General features: G+C 33.9%; 1 protein-coding gene across 2 annotated transcripts in view; it reads right to left on the bottom strand.

Annotated features, from left to right (window-relative positions):
- JMJD1C (jumonji domain containing 1C) overlaps positions 1–24,822 on the bottom strand; it is a 246,084-nt gene that overhangs the window by 154,177 nt on the left and 67,085 nt on the right. For both annotated transcript variants that reach the window (XM_065893794.1, XM_065893795.1), the window contains exon 2: positions 20,699–20,863. In XM_065893794.1, coding sequence (XP_065749866.1) covers positions 20,699–20,863 — 165 coding nt within the window. The remainder of the gene's footprint in view (positions 1–20,698; positions 20,864–24,822) is intronic.

Genomic DNA, 24,822 nt, shown 5'->3' with positions numbered 1-24,822 from the left:
TATTTCTGGCCAAATATTAAGGATGACTTCTATATTTTAGTCCTTACAACTCTCTGTGTCTGTCAAAAATCCTGGAATGAACATTTGTAACTTTTATAATCAGGAAATAAAAGCAATTTTTTTAAGTAGGATTAGATACCACTTATAAAATTTCTCTGAGTAGCTGGAAGGAAAAAACAACAACTAAAATAAGGCCAAAAGAAAAATCAATTAAGAGAAGGCACTTAGCCTATGATAAACAATAGTCTGTTTGTATTTCCTCCTACTTTGCTACTATTTTAAATTACCTTACAGTATCAGTCAGTGTCACAGTGTATTACCCCTTCTCCTTCATACCATAATTTGGCTCAATTAAAATGTCATTTTAAAAACTAGTTTAAAATTCAGGGCTTCCCTGGGGGCGCAGTGGTTAAGAATCCGCCTGCCAATGCAGGGGACATGGGTTCAAGCCCTGGTCCGGGAAGATCCCACATGCTGAAGAGCAACTAAGGCTGTGCACCACAACTACTGAGCCTGAGCTCCAGAGCCCGCGAGCCACAACTACTGAGCCCGCGTGTCACAACTACTGAAGCCCACGTGCCTAGAGACTGTGCTCCGCAACAAGTGAATCCCCTGCAGTGAGAAGCCTGCATACTGCAATGAAGAGTAGCCCCCGCTCGCCTCAACTAGAGAAAGCCTGCATGCAGCAGCGAAGATCCAACACAGCCAAAACAAACAAACAAACAAAAATAGATAAATTTTTTAAAGTATTAAAAAAATTTTCATTGGCTAATGAGAACTTCAGTTTTGGGGAAAAGAAGGAGTTTAAAAATGTCTGGATCTAGGTGCTCCTACATGATATGGCACACCAACTGTACTTTCACGTTAAAAGTAAAGTTGGCCCCTGAAGGGTGCCATTTTCAACAAACTTTTACTATTCCACAGTATGGAATAAAGGTAAAAAATGAAAAACAAATTTTTATACAAGTATATATTATATAGATACATTTTACAATCTAATCTCTGATTCTTTTTTTTTTTTCATATATGAACATTCAATCAGAAACAAAGGAAATGAGTTTCCTTAACTGCAGTCATGGAAAGGCATAGAGGTCAATGAGTAAACAGATTGAAAAAAATTTTTAATAGACCATACATTCCAATGGTTCTCAAAATACATAAGACAATATTCAGAGGAAATTGCATCCCTTTTTCTCTCCTTTCCTGTTTCTATACTCCCAACAAATACCCCCATCTGAAACATACACACGAAGGTAACCAGGATTACTGTAGAGTTCCTTTAAGTGCATATAAGTAGATACAAACATCTGTATTGATTTTTCTCACCTATCTTATACTTATTTTGAAAAAAAATAGTATAAAACTATATTTATAACCCTATATCTTGTTTTCACCTAATGAGATATTAAGTTATTTTAAATTATTATTAACTTTAAATTAAGAACAAAGACAAAATGCCAGATATAAGGCTAAATAAAAGTCCTACATTTAAGTGTTATACACACACTCACAGATTTAGGTTTCAAGGTTGTCAGCAGTGCTGATGTGAAACTATATTAAGAAAATGTTAATGATTTACACAACTGCAAATGAGAAATGAGAATTACTGGGAGTTAGCTGAGGTTGCTTGCCTATCTCCAGTAAAACATTAACCTCAGTGAGATCCCAAATGGCCTCTTTAAAGTATGGCAACTCTAAGGCTTAACCTGCCCATAATTAATATGCAAATGAACAAGTTACCTAATTTAAGTCAAGAACCTCCATTTTCAGCATAGTAGCTATTTAGGTGGACGGGCTAAAAACATACAACTGAATAGAGAAAATATATTCCGTAAATGGACAATAACATAACCATTTCTCAACTCCTCCTGGTATAAAGCAGCATAAGAAAGTCCTAGGAACATAAAAAACCCAGACACTGTGCCATGCAATCCTTTTTCTGCTTGCATATTCAAACAGGGGATGGAAACAGAAAACATTTTATTCTCTAAGCTATAATGTAGCCTGGATTCTTGTCACCTTCAAATTTATATCTTTTTGTTTAAAAAAGAAAATAAACTTTCATAAGAAAACTGTATTTGTTAATATGAGCCCAAGGCATTTATCCTGAACTCACTGTAGTAAAAACAAATATTTAAAGGTTTATCAAAAAGAAAATTAAGACCCAAAGCCCTCTAAGTATAATCCATTTTTAAAGCAAAGCAACCCAAAGACTGCTTACCAATGATAATGTCAAGAAAACATTCAAGTGTCATCAAGGTACCAAAAAAAAAGTCTCGGTATTTCATCAAGAGACATATGCTAGGGCTTCCCTGGTGGCGCAGTGGTTGAGAGTCCGCCTGCCGATGCAGCGGACACGGGTTCGTGGCCCGGTCCGGGAAGATCCCACATGCCGCAGAGCGGCTGGGCCCGTGAGCCATGGCTGCTGAGCCTGCGCGTCCGGAGCCTGTGCTCCGCAACGGGAGAGGCCACAGCAGTGAGAGGCCCGCGTACCGCAAAAACAAAAAAAAAGAATAAGAGACATATGCTAAAGCAGGTGTCATTGGGTCAGTGATGAGAATTTGTGTCATCTCCTCACACCATGAGACTATGGAGATGTACTAGTTGTTTAAGACTAGTCCAGAGTTCACAACATGACTAACAAGACGCTTTATACAATCCATAAGTATGATACATTTCTACAAATAGTTTACAAGGTTAAATATAAGGACCTTGGGTGGGGATAGCCTATGCTTTAGTCCCAGGTCTGCCAATCGCAAGCTGTAGATCCACAGACAAGTTGCTTGCCTCACAAACTTCAGTTACCTCACCTGCAAAGTGTAGATGATAAGAATGTTGTAAAGATTTTATTAGATGATACTTTTAAAAGTGCCTGGTATGAAGTAAAAAGTTATCAATAATGTTTTTGTGTTGTCACATACTATATGTGAATGATGTTCAAGATACTATGCTCTAGTACCTTGGGGATAGAGATACCTCTAAGGGAATCTCTTGGGGAAAGAGAAATCAAAAATAAAAATAAAGCATCATCAATTCTTACCCTCAAAGTACTCAAAGAAAAGTAGGGAAGGCAAGCACATACAGCAATGACTAGAATGCAAGGACTCACAGAAATGTTGAATGTTTTTATAAAAGTCTTATATGTACTTACAAAGAGGATTCTCTGATTGCAGTCAATGGAATTCTTAAAATGAAGGCAGTATATGAGTTACTCTGGATTAGTAGGGATTTAATAAGCAGAAATAGGTGAAAAGACTTTATAGGTAAGGAAAAAGCATGAACAAACGAATAGAGATGTCACACTGTGTGGTATTTTTTGGAAGTGCTAAGCATAAGCAGTTAGGTATAGAGAGAATACAGCATTGTGGGAGGTATGAGGGAAGGGTAATAGATTTAATAACATCCTAAATTCACTGAAAGAATAATTCACAGATTTCAGGCAGTAAGAACTGATGGTAAGTAAACAGTCTCTAAATAAACATACTATTTAGAAATTTAGGGTTTTAAAAACCCTTAATGTTACAAGCAATCCAGCTTATAACTAAAGAGGAAAGTACTTATTATTTCTACATCCTAAGCATCCCATAATGTCAAAAATTTCTACCCATAAAATCAGGCAAAAGGAATAAAAATATTTTTACTTATTATTTATCTGAAAAGATCTCCCCACTTGTTTCAATGTTATTTCACAAATGAACACTTAAATCTTTCCTGTAACTTTGAAAAGTACATACTAAGTGCTTTCTTATGTTTCTTTTTCATGTATTTTAAAACCTTACTATTAACTTGGAAGTCATTCTACCATTTTACTTATGATTAATAAATATATCAACAATTTTTTAAAACAACTTTTTACATTTTCAAAGTCATATAAGTTTAGCATAGAAGTAGTACCAACACATGACATGAATTGAAGAAGGGATCTATATGAGCGAACAATTTTAAAACTCATGACCAATTACAATCTACATGTGAATAATTCGAAAACCTGGATTAAATTAGTACAACACTAACTTTAAGTCTGCAATTCCTAGAAAACATTAATTTCACTTACTTCTAAATCGTCATATTAAAAAACAGGACCTGCATAGAGACCGTTACCCTGAGAGCATTTGCTGAATGGGGGCACACTTGAGCAGAAGTTTATAGAGATTTTGGGGAAACAGTAACAGAATGCAAAAGGCATAGTCTGCTCAGAGAGAAGGCTAGCAAAAAAACCATGAACAAAAGAACATTAAACTGTATGGTATTTTTTGGAAGTGCTAAGCATAAGCAGTTAGGTATAGAGAGAATATAGCATTGTGGGAGGTATGTGACTCACTAACCACAAAGGGCTAACAAATCACACCTTGAGATAAGAGTAAACCTACCCGATTCTTTCCACTTTCTTGGGTCTGCAAAGAAAGCTGGGTTGGTAGTGAGCAAATACAATTTTTAAAAATTCCTTTGAAGTTGTAACCACAAATCAGTCCTCACATGGATTCATTCACATTACCTTAGTAATGCAAAAAACTTTAAGCTTTGGATTTAAAGTGATCTAAGACCATCATGATGGTGTCACCCCAGATATACGGCAGACTGAATAGCGAAACCTCTCTGGAGAAATCTACCTTCATTCTAGGCCTAACAATATTCTCACAAAAATCCCCCAACCATCTTCGCCTGGAAAGGGGGAGTGGAGACTTAAACATTAACTAAACACAGGGTAGCATGGCTGAGAACCAGCAGAGACAGCAAAACAGGAAAAACTTTAAGATGTGAGAATTAACAGACACAGGTTAACAGAATAATTACAAGTAATGTATGTTTAAAGAAATAAAAGACAACTTTAGAAATATGTATAGAAAACAGAATTTTTAATTTTTTTATAAAAAGGGCAAGCAGAATTGGAAAAGAACCAAAAAAACTCCTAGGTATAAGAAAATAGATTTGTTGAAAATTTTTGAAAAAGCAATGGATGAATAAAAGCTTATTAAATACCACTGAAAAGAGTAAATAAACTAGAAGACAGGTCAGAGGAAATACAGCACAGAGACAAAGCAATAAAACAGTCAAAAATAAAGAGGAGCGTGTGATGAAGTGTAAGTCTAATTCAGTGTTTCACTAACGAAGGAGAGGGATTGCAATGCTGAACAAAAACAAGCACGGTCCTGCCTCCATGGGGTATACCACCTACCAGCAGGCTGACATTCATCAAATAATCACATAAAATGTGTAAAATTATAACTGTGATAAATGAAATTAGGAAAATTTACTAAGTACTTTCCTCAATTTAGACCACGAGTTTGGAGAGGACTTCCACGAAGAAATGACGTGTAATATTTGACGTATAAATTAACTGGGAAAGTGTTCTAAGCTGAGAGAAGAGAATGTGCCAAGGCAGGAGAAAATATGGTATTTTTTTAAAATTCAAAGAAAATTACAGGGATGGGCTATGAAGAACAATGGGGCAACAGGGGGTGGGGGTGTGTGGGTGGTTCATACGGCTAGAAGGGCAAGATCACGCAAAGTCTTATAAATGGATGTTTGGTCTTTTTCTTAAGATGAGAAGACACTGAAGGATTCTAAGCAAAGCAGGTGAAAATTAGATTTTCATTTGGAAAATGTATTCATAATAACTGATTGACACTTTTTGAGAACCAAAGAACATTCGGAAGTCTTTTTAAAACCGTTACCAAATTATCATTTTTATAGTAATCAGGCACTTAACTGTAAACATAAGTACAAGTTAGCCACAACTTCAATATATGATTTAAAGAAGGTCATTATGAATTCACTGTCCCATCAATGAACTTCCCTCATATTACTGAGAGATAATAGAAAGGTGGTCAACGGATGTCTTTTTTTCTGTAACGCCAATGAAATTTTACATGTTTAATTTCCTTGACCTCAAATTGTTCATGTTTTTTCATTGTTTTGACATCTTTTTTCTAATTTTTAAATTTCTAATTGTATTATATTATTTACTGTGTCCAACTAGCTGGATCCTCCTTATATTAACCATTTCTTTATTTTAACCATTTTTTCATTTTTATATCACTTTTTAGATCTCTGAAATTAATGATGTTATGTTTTTATTACAATTGAGATGAACAAGCTAAACAGGGACTTTTATATGAACTTGCATATATTTTCACTTTCTTCTATTTCTGAAAATAAGTTTACTATTTTAGTTAACTTTTACATTTACTTTCTTCTACCTTTATTGTTCAGAGTATTTTCTATTTGAATTTTCAATTTCTTTAGTTTATTCTACAACTTTTATCATTTCCTAATCTTTTGGCTATTTGTGTTAATCAATAACCTTTATATTACTTTTTAAAAATTTAATCTACTTTAATTAAAAAATAAATGCCTAACAGCACTTTGTTGAGGAGAATGGAGACTTTGTTTAAAAAAAAAGTAAAAAGCAAGTGTTTCTCAAATTTCTCTCACATGTGTTATGACCTACTGTTTTTTTCTTTTTCTTTTGCAATAATTACACCTTCACAGGAAAGGAGGGGAAAAAGTTGCAAGAAAGTCACCTAGTTTCTTTTAACAGTAACATCTTATAGAACTATAGCATAATGTCAAAACCAGGAAACTGATATTGGTACAAACTACAAATCTCATTTCACCAGTTTTACATGCACTCATAGTTGTGTGTGTGCACGCAATCTATTCAGTTTTATCCTACGTGCAAGATTCATGTAACCACCACCACAGCCATTATACAGAACTGTTCCATTATCACAAGGATTCCCTAATGCCTTCATACCATTTATAAAAACCGTGAAACAGAGGTTTTTTATTTACATGAGAAATTTATTTACATAAGAAAGGGTATAAAGCTTCTCTTGAAAGAGAAAGATTCAGGCAGTTTGTGGATGAACAAAGAAAGGTCAAAGGTTGAGCAGTAGGCAAAAAAATTTTTTGAGGGACAGTTGTATGAGAGTAGCTCTTGGTTTAAGAGGAAGACGCAAAGATTTTGTAGAAGTTTTTGTTCTGTGTTCTGTGTTGTCTTCTCTAGGTACTTATTCAAAAAAGACACTGTTTGCTCACGTGCGTTAATTTTAGATAATATGTAATGATGAGAGGGGTACCAAGTCAGGAGTTAAGCAGATCCAGCTTTATTTGGACTACACAATGATGAAGTTTTAAGACAAGCTGATTTAAAGCTCCGTAACACCATAATTAAGCTGAAATAGCAGACTACATGCATCACTGTTTTTCCAAAATAAAATTCATCTGGTGTTCCAAAATTATTCAAATGTTCTTCAGATATGCTATATTTAAATGGACTCCTTGTACTCCAATGAGGAGAGGAAAATCTAAACTTAAATAGCATTTATTTTAAATTTAAAATTATAACAGTATTAGGGTTACACAATCTATATATCAGTACATAGCAGTGCTGCATCATAGTAAGAAAAGGACTGCAAGACTTCATCCAAACCCGTATCTACCACCACTACATATATATTATCGACCACTACTTCATAGATTATAAAAGATAAACTTTGTCCACAAACACACTATATGTCGGAATACTGGGTGGGGTGGGGACAGAATACCAGAGATTTCCTGGCATTACTCAATTAAAAGTAGGAGACAGACATTCAAAATGATAAAAACATTTCTTAATCTGTAATTATTTTTTCACCCAAAAAGGTTAGCCCTGCTTTTCTCCACTATGAAAGTGAATTACTTTGATGCACTTTACCTTCAAATCCTCCTGAAGAATAGAAAAGACCTTGGAAATCATTCTTATATTCTTTGAAATCCCTAGGGGAGCCCCAAGATTAGCACAATTATCTTTGGGTTTACCCAGTTTACAAGATGCTACAATGGTTTGCCCATCTTTCATGGTTCACATATCCATTTCAACTTTACAACCTTAAGATATCAAAATCACGTTTAATTCATAAAGCAGTACATGCATAGTAAGTTATCTATTTAGTTTTAAAACAAGACTTTTGGGGAATATTTGCATATTTACTGAGGAGGGAGGAAAAGTGGGGAATTCTAAAAGGACATATAACGATCTGTTAACTAGGGATACCTATGGGAAATACATGAAAGAGAATGAAAAAAGATTATCACTTTTAATCTTACATAATTATTTAAACTTTTCAATACAGTTACTTCTTTCCTCAGTAACTTACTTAACTATACCATGTCTCAAGTTTGCTTATCTGTAAAACAGGGATAATAAAAATATCAGTCTCAAAGGGATGATACAAAAATACTGGGAAAAATTCCTGGAACTTGGTAAGCCCTCAAAAACCTAATGATGTTATATTACTTATATTATTACATGTAAGAAAACTTACATCATATTTTTTCAAATGGAAGTATAAATATACTTTATAACAGTATCAAGGGAGATCTGTATTTTTCATAGAACTCTTCACAGTTGCATTTAAATAATTATGTGTCAGACAGCAAGGACCATACTTGTTGGATTTACAGTACTTACATAATGCTTAGCACATAGTAAATGTTAAAAAATATTTACTGAATGAATGAAATTATCATGTGACATATATATAATGCTGCTTCATTTTAAGTTACTTGTAACCATTTATAAATTAAAACAAAAAAGTATTTATACAGTGAAAGAGAAGCTACTTTTGTAAAGAGGCAAGCATTTAAAACTCAACACCAAAGCAGTTTTTCCCCACAAGAACTGAAAATAATTTCTCAAATGAGAACACATGGTAGACAGGCAATCATATTTCTGAACAAGAAGAAAATGCAACCAACAATCTCTACCTTTATTTTATATGGCTAGCTGCTTTTGGCTGCTATGAATTATAACAGCAACAAAATAAAAATCCCCAGCAATTCCAAGCATAACAAAAAAGACAAAGAGATATGGGAAATACTTATAATAGAAAGGTCAAATAATCAAGAAAAAGCTTCCAAAATAATTTTAGGATATAAAGATTTTTAATAAATTATATCCAAAGAATAAGTCACTGTGACCTATGATGGGGCTCTGAGCCATACATTATCACCTGTGACCTCCAAAGGAAGTGATAACTAAAGATATTAGTCTGACAGTCTGGGAGGGGCTAGAGACTAAAAGTCAGCCATGTGAACCGTTTGTGATCAAGCCCCAGTAAAAACAATCAAAACCAAAGGCTTGACTTAGCTTTTCCTGTTTGACAATAATCTATGCATACTGTCATACATTGTGGCCAGGAAGAGATAACACTGTCCACGACTCAACAAAAAGAAGATGATCAGGAGCTCCATGTCTAGACTCCTATGGGAGACTGTACCTTTGATTGATTTCAATTTGTATCTTTTCTCTGTACCAAACTATGGGCTTGAGCTTAACAGTTTTCAGTGAGTTCTGTGAGTTCCTCCAGCTAATTAACTGAACCTGAGGGTGGTTTTCAAAAGCCTTGAACTTGCAATGGTATCAGAAGGGCTGTCTTGCGGAGACTGTTTGCTCAAACTGTACAATTGGCTGAGCTTAGTGAGTTGGTGTCAGAAGTGGGATTTATGCAACAAATGCTAACCACCTCAAATATGTAGTTTGGGAAAAGAATGAGAGGATGGTGGAGGACAAACCTTTTGACTCCCAGGTGGCCCTTTGGCCACCCATGGTATGGAAATGTAGCTGTACAATGATCAGTTAGGAGAGGTGAAAGTTACCAGTGAAATTTAGAAATGATGGATCCAACTCGTAGAGATCTGGCTCACTGGATAAAGAAATGTAAAATTTTTTAAATGAGCTAACTATATAATCTCTTGATTCTTGTCATTTGTAACAGTTAAAAAGAAAATGAGGGAGATACTGGGGCAGATCCTGACACCTGGCCAAGCTTAGGAAGAAAAAGATTTACTAACTAGAATAAGGAGATTAGAGGGATGTCTCTTCCAGGAGGAAGGCAAGGGATGGCAATCAGCCTATGAAAATAATGAGGTTTTAGTGAAATGGGTCAGGCAGACTCAACAAATAACGCTAGGCACCAGCACTGGAAAAGGACTTGTACTCTGACCCAAAAGGTCCTTTTGACAGGTTGAGGTCAAAATAGCCTTGGGAAAATGGCCCTCCATCTTAGCTGCTAAGGCTCACATAGCACACCCATGGGATTCCTACATACCTCTAAATCTATGGAAGTTCTTCTGGGGCACCTGTAATTTGTACCAATGCACTATGACTGCCCTTCCCCCTATGACTGATCAAAATAAGACATATCCTATATTATCGTTATAATATTAATATAATTAATATAATTCTCAATACTCCTTGTGTACTGCCTGTAGTAGAGAAGTGGGCCTTACTTCTTAACACCACACAATGGAAAACAGTCTTAGTACAAGCTTGTGAACTAAGACAGGGTGATTGACTTTGTTCTAAACTGACTTAGAATCCAGAAAAAAATGAGTAAGGGCCAATTGTTAACTAAGCCTATCCATAATAATATCTGATATATGGGCAAGATTCAATTCTGTTAGGAGCATAGCAAATTCCTCTGCAACACTGACTGCTTGTTCTTTAGTGAAACTGAACTGTCTCATGACCATACTACGATATGACATAACCCTGTCACTGTAAGATTCAATTATCTTATGTAAGTCTTATAATAATACTGATAATTAAATGTATCAGAAAATTGAGCTTTCTCAGAATGTAATACTGATAGAAAAAGAATGGTTTGGGGAATAACAAGATTTAGCTAACCATCAGCTAATTTCTATACTAAATAGTTCTGTACAAGTTTATCATAAGGTACAAATAGTGGTAGATCATGAGGGGAAATAAATAATAAATTACTACAAGAATATGAAAATGTATGTAATGGCTTTATAAATCAGATTAGCAGCTTCTTTAAATCTATCCCTACTCCACACTGTCACTTCCAAATGTAGGGTATGTTCAGACTATTACTATTACTGTGACTGTCATATAAATGCTATACTAAATGCAGATGTCTAGACAAATATGACTGTTTTGCCGTAAGACAGCATAGGCTAAAGGCTATGGGGGTGGCCTGTCTAGTGAAGAAGCAACCCTACCTACCCAAAGAGAGGTCTGGCCTGGATTTCAGCTACTGGGAGGTGATCTTTAGGCCCCTGTGATAAGTGTCTTTGTTTGCTTCAGGGCTTTGACCACTGGACTATCCAACAATTAATTTATGATGGGGACTTTGGATATTTCAATATCAGTTTCAACTTCCAGAGTAAGTGATAACTAAAGGTACTAGTCTGATCTCCAGAAAGAAATAGAGACTAAAGCTCAGATATGCAGACAGTATGTGCTTGAGCTCCAATGAAAACTATGGCCAGCAAAGGCTCGAGGGAGCTTCTCTGGTTGGCAATACTCTGCAACTGTCACACTTTGTGGCCAGAAGGAGATAATGCTATCTATGAATATCATGGTCCATGTGTAGACAGACCCTCCTGTACTTTGTGCCCTAGGCACCTCTTCCCTTGGTTGATTTTAATTTGCATCCTGGCTCTGCAATAAATCACAGGCACAAGTATCCCAGTTTTCAGTGAGCTTTATGAGTCCCTGTAGTGAATTATCAAACTGAAGAATAGGTCTGGGAAACCCTCAAACTTATAAGAGAGGCAGTCTTGTGGGGATTACACCTAAGAACTGTAGAGTTTGGTTAAACTCATTGCTGTGCTATACAAAAGTTTTTTTTAATTTAATTTTTAATTGAAATAGAGCTGATTTACAGTGCTGTGCCAATCTCTGCTGTGCAGCAAACTGACTCAGTTATATACAGACAGACGTTCTTTTTAATATTCTTTTCCATTATGGTTTATCACAGGATATTGAATATAGTTTCCTGTTATACAGTAGGACCTTGCTGTTCTGAGGTTCTTATTTACATATTTTGCTGCTTAACCTTTACAACTCTACATGGTAGGTACTACTATTATGAAGACAGTGAGACACAGGGAGAATAAATGATTTAATTTCATCCAGATATTAAGAGTAAAGGGCAGAAGAGAGACCTGAACCAGGAAATCCAACATCAAGGCTTATGTTCTTAATATATTACATTGCCTTCCTAGATGACTGCTAGGCTTCTGTTGTCTTTTTCAGCAATTACATTCTCTGAATCTGTGACTAGAAGATCTCTAAGGTCATATCATGCCATGTAAATCTATGAGTAAACAGTAATTTAGACTGAATTAAAAACAAATCTTAAATAATCTTTATTATATTTTACTTGGTCATTGTTTCAATTGTCATTTTTACTAGAAAGTCTTAATTCTTTGTACTATTAAGAATAGATATTAAAAATGCTGTATTAACATAAAAAGCATATGTCAAAGTATATCAACAGTAGCCTAAAACAAACCACTAAACTAATTCATTTGAAGAAAACTATTTCCAAAATAAAAACTGCAAGACAAACTAATTACATCAGAATTTCCAATATCTTGGGAAATAATAGTTGTTTTCTTTTTTTTTAATTTTTTTTTTTTTGCTGTATGCGGGCCTCTCACTGCTGTGGCCTCTCCCGTCGCGGAGCACAGGCTCCAGACACGCAGGACCAGCGGCCATGGGTCACGGGCCCAGCCGCTCCGCGGCATGTGGGATCCTCCCCGACCGGGGCACGAACCCGTGTCCCCTGCATCAGCAGGCGGACTCTCAACCACTGCACCACCAGGGAAGCCCTAGCTGTTTTTAATTGAAAAGACATTATAATCAGGCATATGCCTTCCATTCTAAAAGAATAATTTTAATTACTTTATAATACTTCCTAAGTACATAATTTTAACACCACTATAATCAAGATTTGTGTTTTACTTAAATTTAATTTGTCCATGTTTCTCTAAAGTATTCATAATTATAATTTTTAAAGCTGCATAACCTCTCAGAAAATTAATTCAACACCATTCACAAATTTTCAGACATCAAAGTTGTTTCTTTTCTTCTTCTTTAGTAGGACTTAATGAACAACTTCCTGCATGTAACATTATACCTTTAATTTTTCTATCTGCAGGACTATCTGGCTCATATTAGGTATCTGAACAGACTATAATTTTTACTTTCTGGCTGGCTGAACTGACTATAATTTTTACTTTCTTAAGAGTTATTTTATAAGGATAATTTCCTAAGAGTAGAATTAATGAATCACAGAGTAGAAACTTCTTTATGGTTCTTACAAAATAATACTTTCCCCCCAAATAATGTCATTTTATGACCCACAAGAAATGAAAGACATGCTCATTCACTGAAATCCTTTCCAGTATTAGACTTTGTCATTTAAAAAATTTAATACTTTACTATATATAATTTGATCTCTTAAAGTGCTTTACCTTTCTGAGAAATAATAATCCTGAAGGTTTATTATCTCTACTACCATTTCATTATTTACTGAAGTACAAAGAACTGTAAAACTTAAATTCTAATTCTGAAAACTCAATTGTCGATATGTAAAAACTCTGTAAATGAATTTATGTGAAAGCTCATTTCATATCTGGAATGTGGCATATCTTTACATTTCAGTAAAGTTTGGTTGAAGTCATAATCTAACCAAGTTTGGCAATGTAACAGACATAAATGTAAGTCTGTCCCAAAGAGAGGCGAATTCTGTTCTGCTTTGAGAGGGTTTCTTTCAGAACAGAGAGCAACTAAAAAGTATTTTCACTAGGCAAAAAGCCTAAAGGAAATATATTGGTGAAGGTTCACATGCTTTTGATCTGATCGCAATTCCTGGTCAAACCAGAATAACTTATCTAGCGAAGGAAAAGTTGCATTGGGAAGAAGAAGTCAGAGCTTCCTAAAACTCATTCCAGAAATTCAGATAAATTACTGTAGATTGGCATATTTAGTTGACAATGAAAATATAAGTTCATTTCCCCCCATGACAACTTAAGGAATCACATTTGTATTTGATTAGAAAGAGGGCATCTATTATAAACATTTTTATTGTTTGTTTTTGACTACTTGTCATGTAAAACTGATAACAAACACATTTTTACCACAACTGGCTGATGATGCTCTCCTGTCCTTTGATCTTAGCATAATAAAGTAATAGCCCGGAAACTTGCTATAACTCCCAGTGGGGTTCTTTTTCACTAGCTGGGATAGAGTAAATCTATCACTTTAAAATAAGCATTTCCTCACTGTCTAAGATGGGTAAGGCACTGTGCTAGAGTCCTAGGGTGATAGAGATGACTAAGACGTGATCCTGTCCTCAAAGAACTTACAATCTAGTAGAGAAAGACAGACATGTAAACAAATAGGTATAATACAAAGCAGAATATACTAGTTGTTAAAATAAAGGTACAAAAACAATGTTCTACAGGAGCACAAGATGGTAAAATTAATTCTGGATGGGGTGATCTGGAAGGCTGGGCCAGCAGAAAAGGAGTAGAAAACTCAGCCCCTTAGAAAATGCAGCAGTGTTACAGCCCAGCTGGGTTAGGGTCGAAGCCCCACTCCCCACAGAAGGTTTTCCTAAAGGAGATGGAGCCAGGGCCCTAACCCAGTTAGGTAGGCGATTCGTTGATTTCAATTATGAATGCAACACTTTCTTTCCCTGGTGCAGATAAATGGGATTTCATGAGTATTTTGCTTCATTAAAAAATAAAATTTAACAACATATTAAGTAACTTACATAAAAATGTAAGTTACCTTGGCCTCCATCATCAAAATGGCCTCAGGTGGTACCATGATCCTACAGGACAAAGCCAAAAAAAAAGAAAAAAAAAAAGACACCACTTCAGCATTTTACATATGTGGTGCTCCAATACATGTTCTACTATTGATATCCTGGGAAGAAAATGAGGAGATAATTCCAGAGAAGTAACCTGGGTATTATACTATCCCACATTTTATTACAGTTTTATTTATCTTTAAACTTTTAAAGTAAACTTTAGAATAGGTTAATGAGATAAAAGGGTTTTTTTTGTCCTGTCATGATTCCAAAAACCAGCAGGTATATTGCTGGTTTCCACTGATTTCTTAGAATAAGAGGGAGACTAGATAATATAACCAATATGTAATATTTAACAGATACCACACAAGGTGTGAAACAACTGGAAAGAAGATAATACAAACATATGTTTAAGTACAAAGGAACAGGAAAGCAACTATCAGGTGCACAGAATTACAAACATTTAATTCTCTACAAAAATCTGTAGAGAATTAAAAACAAGACTAACTTTCTACTGTGTTTCAGCCTATTACTACCTCATATGTATCCCTAAAATAACTCATATTTGTATGTATAGTATTTCATTATGCTATATGAATTTTAAAATTCTGAGTTTCATAACTGCTGCTTGTAGATTTCCTTAAATAAGCCTCATTTTACTGAACAGATAAACAACAGACTCTTAGTCACATGTATTACACATAAATGAATGTTTGCGAAGTCTTATGAAAGTTAAAATGGTTATTTTCTAGAGTATACCATGCATTCTGATTTTAATTGTTTGTTCTATTAATTTTTACACCCCCCTGAAACAAACAAAGGAAACAGGAAGAAAGGAAGACACTTCCTGACTATCTGAATTAAGGAAGATATCACATAAGATAGACTTTCTTTAAATACAAACATACAAGTCAAAAAGACTTTCTCTCATAAAACTACCTGAGCAAACCATGAAACAAATACGACAAAGAGTTACAGTATCTGTAATAATATTTTAAAAGTTCATAATATTAGAAAAACACAAAACCCTAATAAGTAACTGAAAAAAACAGTTCACAAAAATACAAGTTCCTAACAAATATGAGAAAGTACTCATCCCATTAAAGAAATGCAAACTAAAACAATAAAACAGTATTTTAAAATATCAAATTAGCAGATATAAAAATAATAACATTCAATTCTGCACTTCTTAAACTGTAAAAATCCTCCTTTTCCAATGTTTGTTTGGGTTTTACAAGATGTTCTGAAAATAAGTAATCAATGCTTACAAGCAGGGTTGGGGGGAGTTGGGGGGTTAAGGTCAGGGTGAGATGAAAACAGTCATACACTGGGGACAATAGTAGTAAGCACAACTTTCAAATAATTTGTGGAGAGTATTAGCATATTTTTAGATTTTTCTTGTTTTCAAGTTCATACCCTTGTGATTCTACTACCGTGAATCTAAATTTTAAAAATAATCAGATTCAGACAAAGATTTACATATTTATAATGATATTTATTACAGCTATTTATAATCACAAAAAATTAGAAACAACTACAATACCAAACCTTAGGGAAATGGATCATTATAGGATCAAATATTATGCAGCCTTTAAAAATTGAGGACAGGACTTACCTGGTGGTGCAGCGGTTAAGAATCTGCCTGCCAATGCAGGAGACATGGGTTCGAGCCCTGTCCAGGAAGATCCCACATGCTGCGGAGCAACTAAGCCCGTGTGCCACAACTACTGAGCCTGTGTGCCTAGAGCCCGCGAGCCACAGCTACTGACCCCACGTGCTGCAACTACTGAAGCCTATGTGTGGCAATAAGAGAAGCTACCACAGTGAGAAGCCTGCGCACTGCAACGAAGAGTAGCCCCGCTCGCTGCAACTAGAGAAACCCCGCACACAGTAATAAAGACCCGCCGCACCAGAAAGTAAATAAATAAATTTATAAAAAAAAAAAAAAATTGAGGACAAATGTATAGGATAAAACTTAAGTAAAGTTTTAAGTAAAGTTTACTTAAATATTATGCAGGCTTTAAAAATTGAGGACAAATGTATAGGATAAAACTTAAGTAAAGTAAAGTAAAGTTTACTTAAAGATTAAGTAAAAAAAACCCAGGATCTACAATTTTAATGCAGCTTCAGCTAAAACTATGATTAAAAGAAAGCACAGATTTTGTATCCTGCTGCTTTTCTGAATTCCCTTATTAGCTTTAATGTGTGTATATGCGTGTGTGTATGTGTGTGTGTGACCACACAAGGTCATACCATCTGCAAACAAATAATTTTACTACTTCTTTTTCAATTTAGATGCCTTTTTTTCCCCTTGTCTAAGTGTCATCCTTCTCTTCCGGAAAAGCTTCCAGTTTTTTCACAATTGAGTGGGATGTTAGCTAAGCAGAAGGATATAAAATCAGCACATGGAAGTCAACTGCATTTCTATACTATAATAATGAACAATCTGAAAATAAAATTAACAAAACAATTCCATATACAACAGCATAGAAAAGACTTAATTACCTAGGAATTAACCACAGAGGTGAAACACTGGTACACTGGAAACTATAAAACACTGCTAACAAAATTTAAAAGAGACATAAATAAATGGAGAGATATGTGTTCATGGACTGGAAGGCTTACTACTGTTAAGAGATCAATACTATCCAAAGTGATCTATACATTCAATGCAATTCCTATAAAAATCCCCATGTTTCTTGCAGATATAGAAAGATCCATCCTGAAACTCATATGGAATTCTCAAGGGACACCAAACAGCCAAAACGATTGAAAATAAAAAAAGTTGAGGAACTTATACTTCCTGATTTCAAAACTTCCTACAAAGCTTCAGAAATCAAAACAGTGTGGTACTGGCATAGAGACATAGAGACCAAAAGAACAAAGAGCCCAGAAATAAAATCTTACGTATACAGCAAAAGAAGTTATGACAATAGTGTCAAGAACATTCAGTGGAGAAAGGACAGTCTTTTTAACAAATGGTGCTGGGAAACTGGATATTCACATACAGAGGAATGGAGTTGAGCATTATATAATGCCCTATACAAAAATTAACTCAAGATGGATCAACAGCATACATGTAAGGCCTAAAACAATCAAACTCTCAGAAGAAAACATATGATAAAAACTTCATGACTCTGGATTTGGCAGTGATTTCTTGGATATGACACCAAAGACAAAGATAATAAAAGAAAAAAATAGACAAATTTAACTTACTGAAAAATTTAAAATTTTGTGCATGGAAAGACATTATCACCAAAGTAAAAAGACAACCCACAGAATGACAGAAAATGTTTTGCAGATCAAATCTGATAAGGGATTAATATCCAGATACTACAGAGAACTCCTAAAACTCAACATAAAAACAAACAACCCAATTCAAAAATGGTCAAAGAATTTGAAGAATCATTTTTCCAGAAAAGATATACAAATGGCCAATAAGCACATGAAAAGATGTTCAACATCACTAATCATTAGGGAAATGCGAAGCACAACAACAAGGAGATAGCACCTCATATCCATTAGGATGACTATTATCAAAAACTGGAAAAAAAAAAAAAAAGCAAGTGTTGGCTAGAATGTAAAATAGTATGGCTGCTCTGACAGTATCCGCAAAAAAATTGATAGAATTATCATATAATCCAGCAATTACACTTCTGAATATTTACTCCAAAGAAGTGAAAGCATGGTCTCAAAGAGATATATGTACCCCCAAGAGCACAGCAGTATTCTTCACAATAGCCAAGAGGTGGAAGCAACACAAGTGTACACCAACAGACAAACGACTGAACATGATGTGGTACATACATACAATGAAATATCATTCAGCCTTATAATATAAAGGAAGGAAATTCTAACACAGGCTACAACATGGATGAACACTGCAGACATTGTGCTAAGTGAAATAAGCCAGTCACAAAAAGACAATACTGTATGATTCCACTTATATAGGTACAGAGTAGTCAAAATCATGGAGACAGAAAGTAAAATGGTGGCTGCTAGGGGCTGGGAAAAGGGGGGAACGGGGACTTGATGTTTAATTGGTACAGAGTTTCAGTTTTGTAAGATGGAATAATTTCTGTAGATTGTACAACAATGTGAATGTACTTAACGCCACTGAACTTCACACTTAAACATAAGTAAAATGGAAAATTCTATGTTAAGCACATTGCACAATTCAAAAAAGGTATTTAATTCTGTGCTTGAAAAAAAAAGGCAGAGAAATACAATTTATAAGAAAATATGTCAAATAATTAAGTTAGATATTCCTTGGAAGCCAAAACAGAATGATTATGATTTTCTAGTTTATACCATTTAGCACTTTCCAAGTTTTTAATAGTATGTACTTGTTTTTATATTAAAAAAAGTTGAATTTTAAAAAGAAGTTTGGTTCTTATTCAAGTAGTTCTGTGAGGTTAAAAGATTTAACAGAAACAAAGTTCTAAAATTATGATAAAAATTATTAAACAGTATTTCCTAATAGAAATTTTCTCCAAAATCAGTAATTTACAAATATACGTTAGGAATTCACCTTAATTTTAACTCTCTCTCATAAAGGGCAAAGATTTTTCTCAAGTTCTGTTTATTCTTTAACTATGACACTAAGGCATATTTTTTGGTATTATTGATATCACTGCTTCCTGCTTTTGAGACTTTTCATACAAAATTCACGTATATGTGATAATTACAGATTTTTTCCAATTTTTGAGTTAAGGTTTAGAGAATCAAAAAGCATGCTAGTCATGGTTTTTAAAAACTTCATATTAACAATCCAACATATTCATTCAACAAATATTTTTTTAAAATCTATCATGGATAAAATTATCTTCTTTATTTTCCTAGAGTATTCAAACTATCCTATCAAAACTATAACTCATAAGTATCACCTTTCGTCTTTCCATATTATATTTTCTTTTTAAAATGCCATTAATTCATTTCATCATCTCTCTCCTTCCCTCTCTGTCTTTGCTTTTTAACCACTTAACTCCTCAGACTTTTAAAGGGTTAACTAACTAAGAAAATTTATAAGCACTGCAATTCTCAGCAAGTAAAACTATCCTTGTAAGTAGTTAATTTATGTTGAAAAAATCTGAAGTACCTACCCTGATAATATATATACCAAATACATGAAATAACGTTTCAATGGCTTTAACATATTTCTTTGATATTAATGTAAGAAAATTATTTCATTCAAACAAACTGAATAAATATTAAATGCCAAACACCCTGCCAGAAAACAGGGATAACAATGGTTAAAGAGATGTGGCTTTTTTCCCACAGAATTAATGATATTGTTGTTAGTATGTTTCTTTTACAAAACTCTGCAAACTAATTGAGAATTTATTTAAATCTACTATTTTCTTAAATGGAATGCCTCCTGATATGAAATAATTTTACTTATTACCTTAACATCCACAGTTGACCCTTAAACAACATGGGGGTTATGACCTGACCCTCCGTGCAGTTGAAAATACGTGTATATAATTTTATAGCTGGCCCTCCATATCTGCAGTCCCCCATCTGCGGATTCAACCAGCTGTAAATAGTACAGTACAGGGGTATATATTTATTGAAAAAAATCCATGTATAAGTGGACCCCCACAGTTCAAATCCATGTTGTTCAAGGGTCAACCGGAATTTCACATTAATATCTGCTATTATCCACAATGACTCACTCAATTTTGACAGAATTTAATGAACTAAGGAAAATTATATGCTACTGAATGGTTTATAAAAAGTACCCTCTTAAAGTTCACCTACAAAGTCTCATTCAACACAGTTCTTTCACACTGCATACAAATCAATCAAGTATCTCTCAGCAGTTGTCAATTCATGTTTCCCCTAGCTGAACAGAATAAACTATTTATGGACTAAATATGCTGAAAGAGTACTAACAAAACGACACACAGAATTCTTTAACAAAATGTAAGCAATATTTTGAAATATCTGCCAGATACTTCCGAGCCTCCTCAGGAATATTAACCTATAATCACTAAGATAAATCTAAACTTATATTTAGCTCTTATTCTTTTAAAACAAACAACTGAAAATGCTTAATGAAATAGGAATATAGATCTTACCAATGCAGGCCACTGAATCTGTTTGCTCTTTGATCCCTGAGTCTGGCTAGGGTTGTTCCTTCTGGCCCAGATTAAGTGGTATTCCACCAAGAAGGTTGAAAAATCTTCATAAACTTTAACCCACTCTCGTTTATCCCACTCAAGATGATCAAATTCCACATACACCTATGGAAAAGAAAACATAAACTCCATAAACAACACAGAATGTGATATTTTAAAATATAAGCCATGAAATTAAATTAGAAAAGCCATTAACAAATTCATTATTCAAATTAATATTTCTCTTAAAAATCATTATTTATCTAACATCTCCTTAACCAAATTATAACCCTTACCTATTGTATGGCAGGAAGATAAACTGTAAGTTTATTAAGAAAAGCAATTTACACAATATTGGTCAGTACAGACCAGCAAATATCTACTAAAGACATACTAAAGAACTATGTTGATACTGATGATTCTAGAAGCAGAAGTCAGGAAATGTTTTCTGAGGACCAAATAGTAAATATTTTAGGCTTTGCAAACCATATGGCCTCTGCCATAACTACTACTTTCTGACTTTGTAGTATCGAAGTAGCCACAGACAATATGTAAACAAATGAGTTTGGCTTTGTTACAATAAAACTTTAATTACAAAGACAGGAGGCAGTGCAAGGATGGTTCAACATATGAAAAATCAATCAATGTTATATACCACATTAACAGAATGAAGAAAACTATATGATCATCTTAACTGACAAAGAAAAAGCATTTGACAAACTCAACACCCTATCATTATAAAAATAGTCAAACTAGGAATAGAATGAAACTACCTTAACTTAATGAAGATAATAATGAAAAACTCACAGCTGAATCATACTCAATGATGAAAGACCGAAAGCTTTTCCATCAAAACAGGAACAAGACACGCGTGATGTATTTGGAAAACTGAAGCTGACGCTTCTATGCTAAGTCATTCAATCATTCAACTCTTCTTTCCCCACCGTCATCCTTTTCATTCATAGAGCTGTCCTCCCTATTACATTATGAGTTATGCTGGAGGCTGTCTTGTTCTTTTTTTTTTCCACCCATCTTTTGCTCCCTTACACCTGAAGTGTTTCAGTTTCCACTTATTTAAATTCTGTTTGTTCTTCTGGCCTTGTTCAAGTTCTTAGAGGATGTTTATAACCCCCACTTCGATTCAAACATTTGAACATTTACAAGCAGTTTTTTTTCCCCAGTTTATATTAGTATATAATCAAATAATGGGTACAAGCTCACTGAGGGCAGAACTGTTTTAGTGTTCACTGCAGTGCTGCATACATACAAAGTGCTTAACAAATATTACGTATCTCCTGCCTCTCGCAGTCATCGACTTTTAAACATGGAGGCAAACTGCTAAAACACATGTTTGATTTTGAGATATCTGTGCTACTGCCCATTAGGAAGCTAGTTAGATATGCTTACCTATTAGAATTGGGAAACAGAAATACATTGTTCAAGGATTTAATCTCTGTTCATGGTTATCCACATGAAGGCACAAAAGAAGCTCTGTTGGCTTCTTCTAAAAATGCATCCTTAGGGGTTGAGCTGAGGTCCAAATGGCGTTATGCAAATATTTCAAACTATACCACTTTCTCCACTACTTTAAATCTTTCAAGATTCTCAATTGTGGTGTAAATGGGTTTTGGGAAACTCCAGGAAACTGAAGCTAAGGCTCAGGAAAACCGTAGCACTATCTTTGCTTTTCCCTCCTGGACAGTAATATGGTCTTGTTGACAAAATATTTCAGCCAAGAACCTAAAGAACCAAGGTTTATAAACGTCTCTTTATCTAAAAGGACATACTCAATGTAAATGCAAAGCCTTTTATATAAAATTAAAACTTTCAGCTTGAAGTGAACTTTCTAAACTCATAGTTTATCTTGCATGGACAGTGTCATGGGCAGTTTTAGGAAATCTGCTAGGACCTTGGGGACAAAAGGAAACTAAAACTAGACATTCTGCTGCTTCTTTGCTATGCAGCCAATTTACCTCCATACTATCAACAATAGTGAAGGATTTGAGATTTGACTGTAGACAGACAGGTAGGTAGGTAGATAAATAGTTAGACAGTTGTGTGTGTGTGTCAATCTCTTATTTTTCTACAAAATAAAACAATGACCAGTAACTAGGAAAAGCCCCTATTCTTTCACAATATATTCTATTCAATGACATTTATAAAGAAAATTAAAGTCACACAACTGTTTCTGCTGTAAAAATCAAATGATGTAAGACAAATTTAGTTTTTACCATGGTTTCAATAATAATAATGTTGATATTATATCAATTTAGTGCAATGCAGGCCTCATCTTTTTATTTACTGCAAAGGAAAGGTGGGGATCTACATAATGTCATGTGAGAGCTACGAAGAGTTCCCAGGCCTGATTCTGCCAAAACCAACCAGCCACCACAGGCTAAAACTACTTAGACTCTAAGAATCTTTGATGTTAAAAATAAAAGCGTTAGACTACACTAACATTCCTCAAAATATAATCTATATTATAGAATCATCATTTCTTTGTATATAAATAAGCATTAGGGAAGCCAAATAAGTCATGCACAAAGTTCATGAACTAATAAGTAATAAATGTCTAATTTTACCAGAGGTCTTCTCAAGTCTTTTAACATGCCAGTGTTCATTATGCGTTATTAATAACAAGGGAGTTTATACCGTGAGATTTTTCCCAATTTCTTTGTCCATAAAATCTTCTATTATGGGGTACTTAATATTTTTCTATAAAATAGCAGTAGGGGGAAAAACAGACTAGTTTTTTCACACAATTTACCTGTCTACAAATTTATATAAATAATTTGGTAATAAGAAATCAAGGGAGAAGGAGAGGAGGGAGATTAGCAGATGCAAACTGGATATTATATATAGGATGGATAAACAATAAGGTTCTACTATACAGCACAAGGAACTATATTCAATATCCTGTAATAAACCATAATGGAAAAGAATATGAAAAAGAATATATATAAATAACATACATAACCTTTTAAAATAGCTTTTATAAACAAACAAAAAAAGAAATCAAGGGGGGGCCAAAACCTGGTCATCTCTGCCCAAATACTCAAGGAGGTAGATAACTAGATACTAAATTAATGGGGTTTAAAGTATAATACAGTAAATGTTTTACTCAAAACATTAAAAAAATGCCCTATGCCTTTATAAAATCAGAAATGTTTAACTATGGCTTATTAATCCATACATGTTAAAAATTAAATTATCAAATTAAAATGGTAATTATAGCAGATTAGGTTAGTTTACCTTCCTCTCTAATGAATAAAGCATATTTATTTCAAAAGATATTTTGTAAGCAGATATTTTATATAAAAGTAATGAAATAGAGGAATACGATAATTCAACAAAGTAATGTTTTTATTATTACTGGCTTAGAGTCGTATTTAAAATAAGTTTTCTAGATTATTGGAAGAAATTGTGAAAAAATTAAAATCATTTGGTGACTTCATTTATTAGTTAAGACAAAAGAGACATTAGAGAAAATAATTGCATGTAAATTATATAAAATAAGGAAGCTAGGTCTCTTTTTAATTTTACTTTACAAAAAACGTAAACAAATGTAACTATAATTTCAGGTTACTTCAAAAGTTTACACTTTTATTAACATTAAAAAGGGTCAAAATTAATAGGCACTCATGAACTAGCCCAAGCTTAAACAAAGGGTATGTTGAGCAATAATCAATAAATCTAAGAATTATTTTAAAGAAATAGGTTGATCTTAGAAAATAATGAACTGTAAATTTAGAATTAAACCTGAGAAATAGTCTGACATAATCCAAGGTATAAGCAGTTTGAAACAATGTTAAGTGGCTTCTGCTATTTCCTCTCTCTTTTTTTTATTACAGCCATCCTAGTAGGTATGATAAAATCCAACATTTTAATAAACAAGTATAATATTCTGTGTAGGTATATTAAATTTGCTATGGTGAACTAAAATTAAAATCATAAGGACAATTCTACAGGAGTCCAATACATAGTCACACTAAAACAGTATATTACTGTAATGACAATCACAAGTAAAATTACAATACACATTGTGATATATAAATCTAGGTTCTGAAAATTCTAAAATAGTCTGG

The sequence above is a fragment of the Phocoena phocoena genome, chromosome 16, assembly GCF_963924675.1.
Source record: "Phocoena phocoena chromosome 16, mPhoPho1.1, whole genome shotgun sequence".
Classification (NCBI taxonomy): domain Eukaryota; kingdom Metazoa; phylum Chordata; class Mammalia; order Artiodactyla; family Phocoenidae; genus Phocoena; species Phocoena phocoena.
The sequence above is the reverse complement of the archived record's forward strand: the minus strand, read 5'-3'. Positions and strand labels throughout refer to the sequence as shown.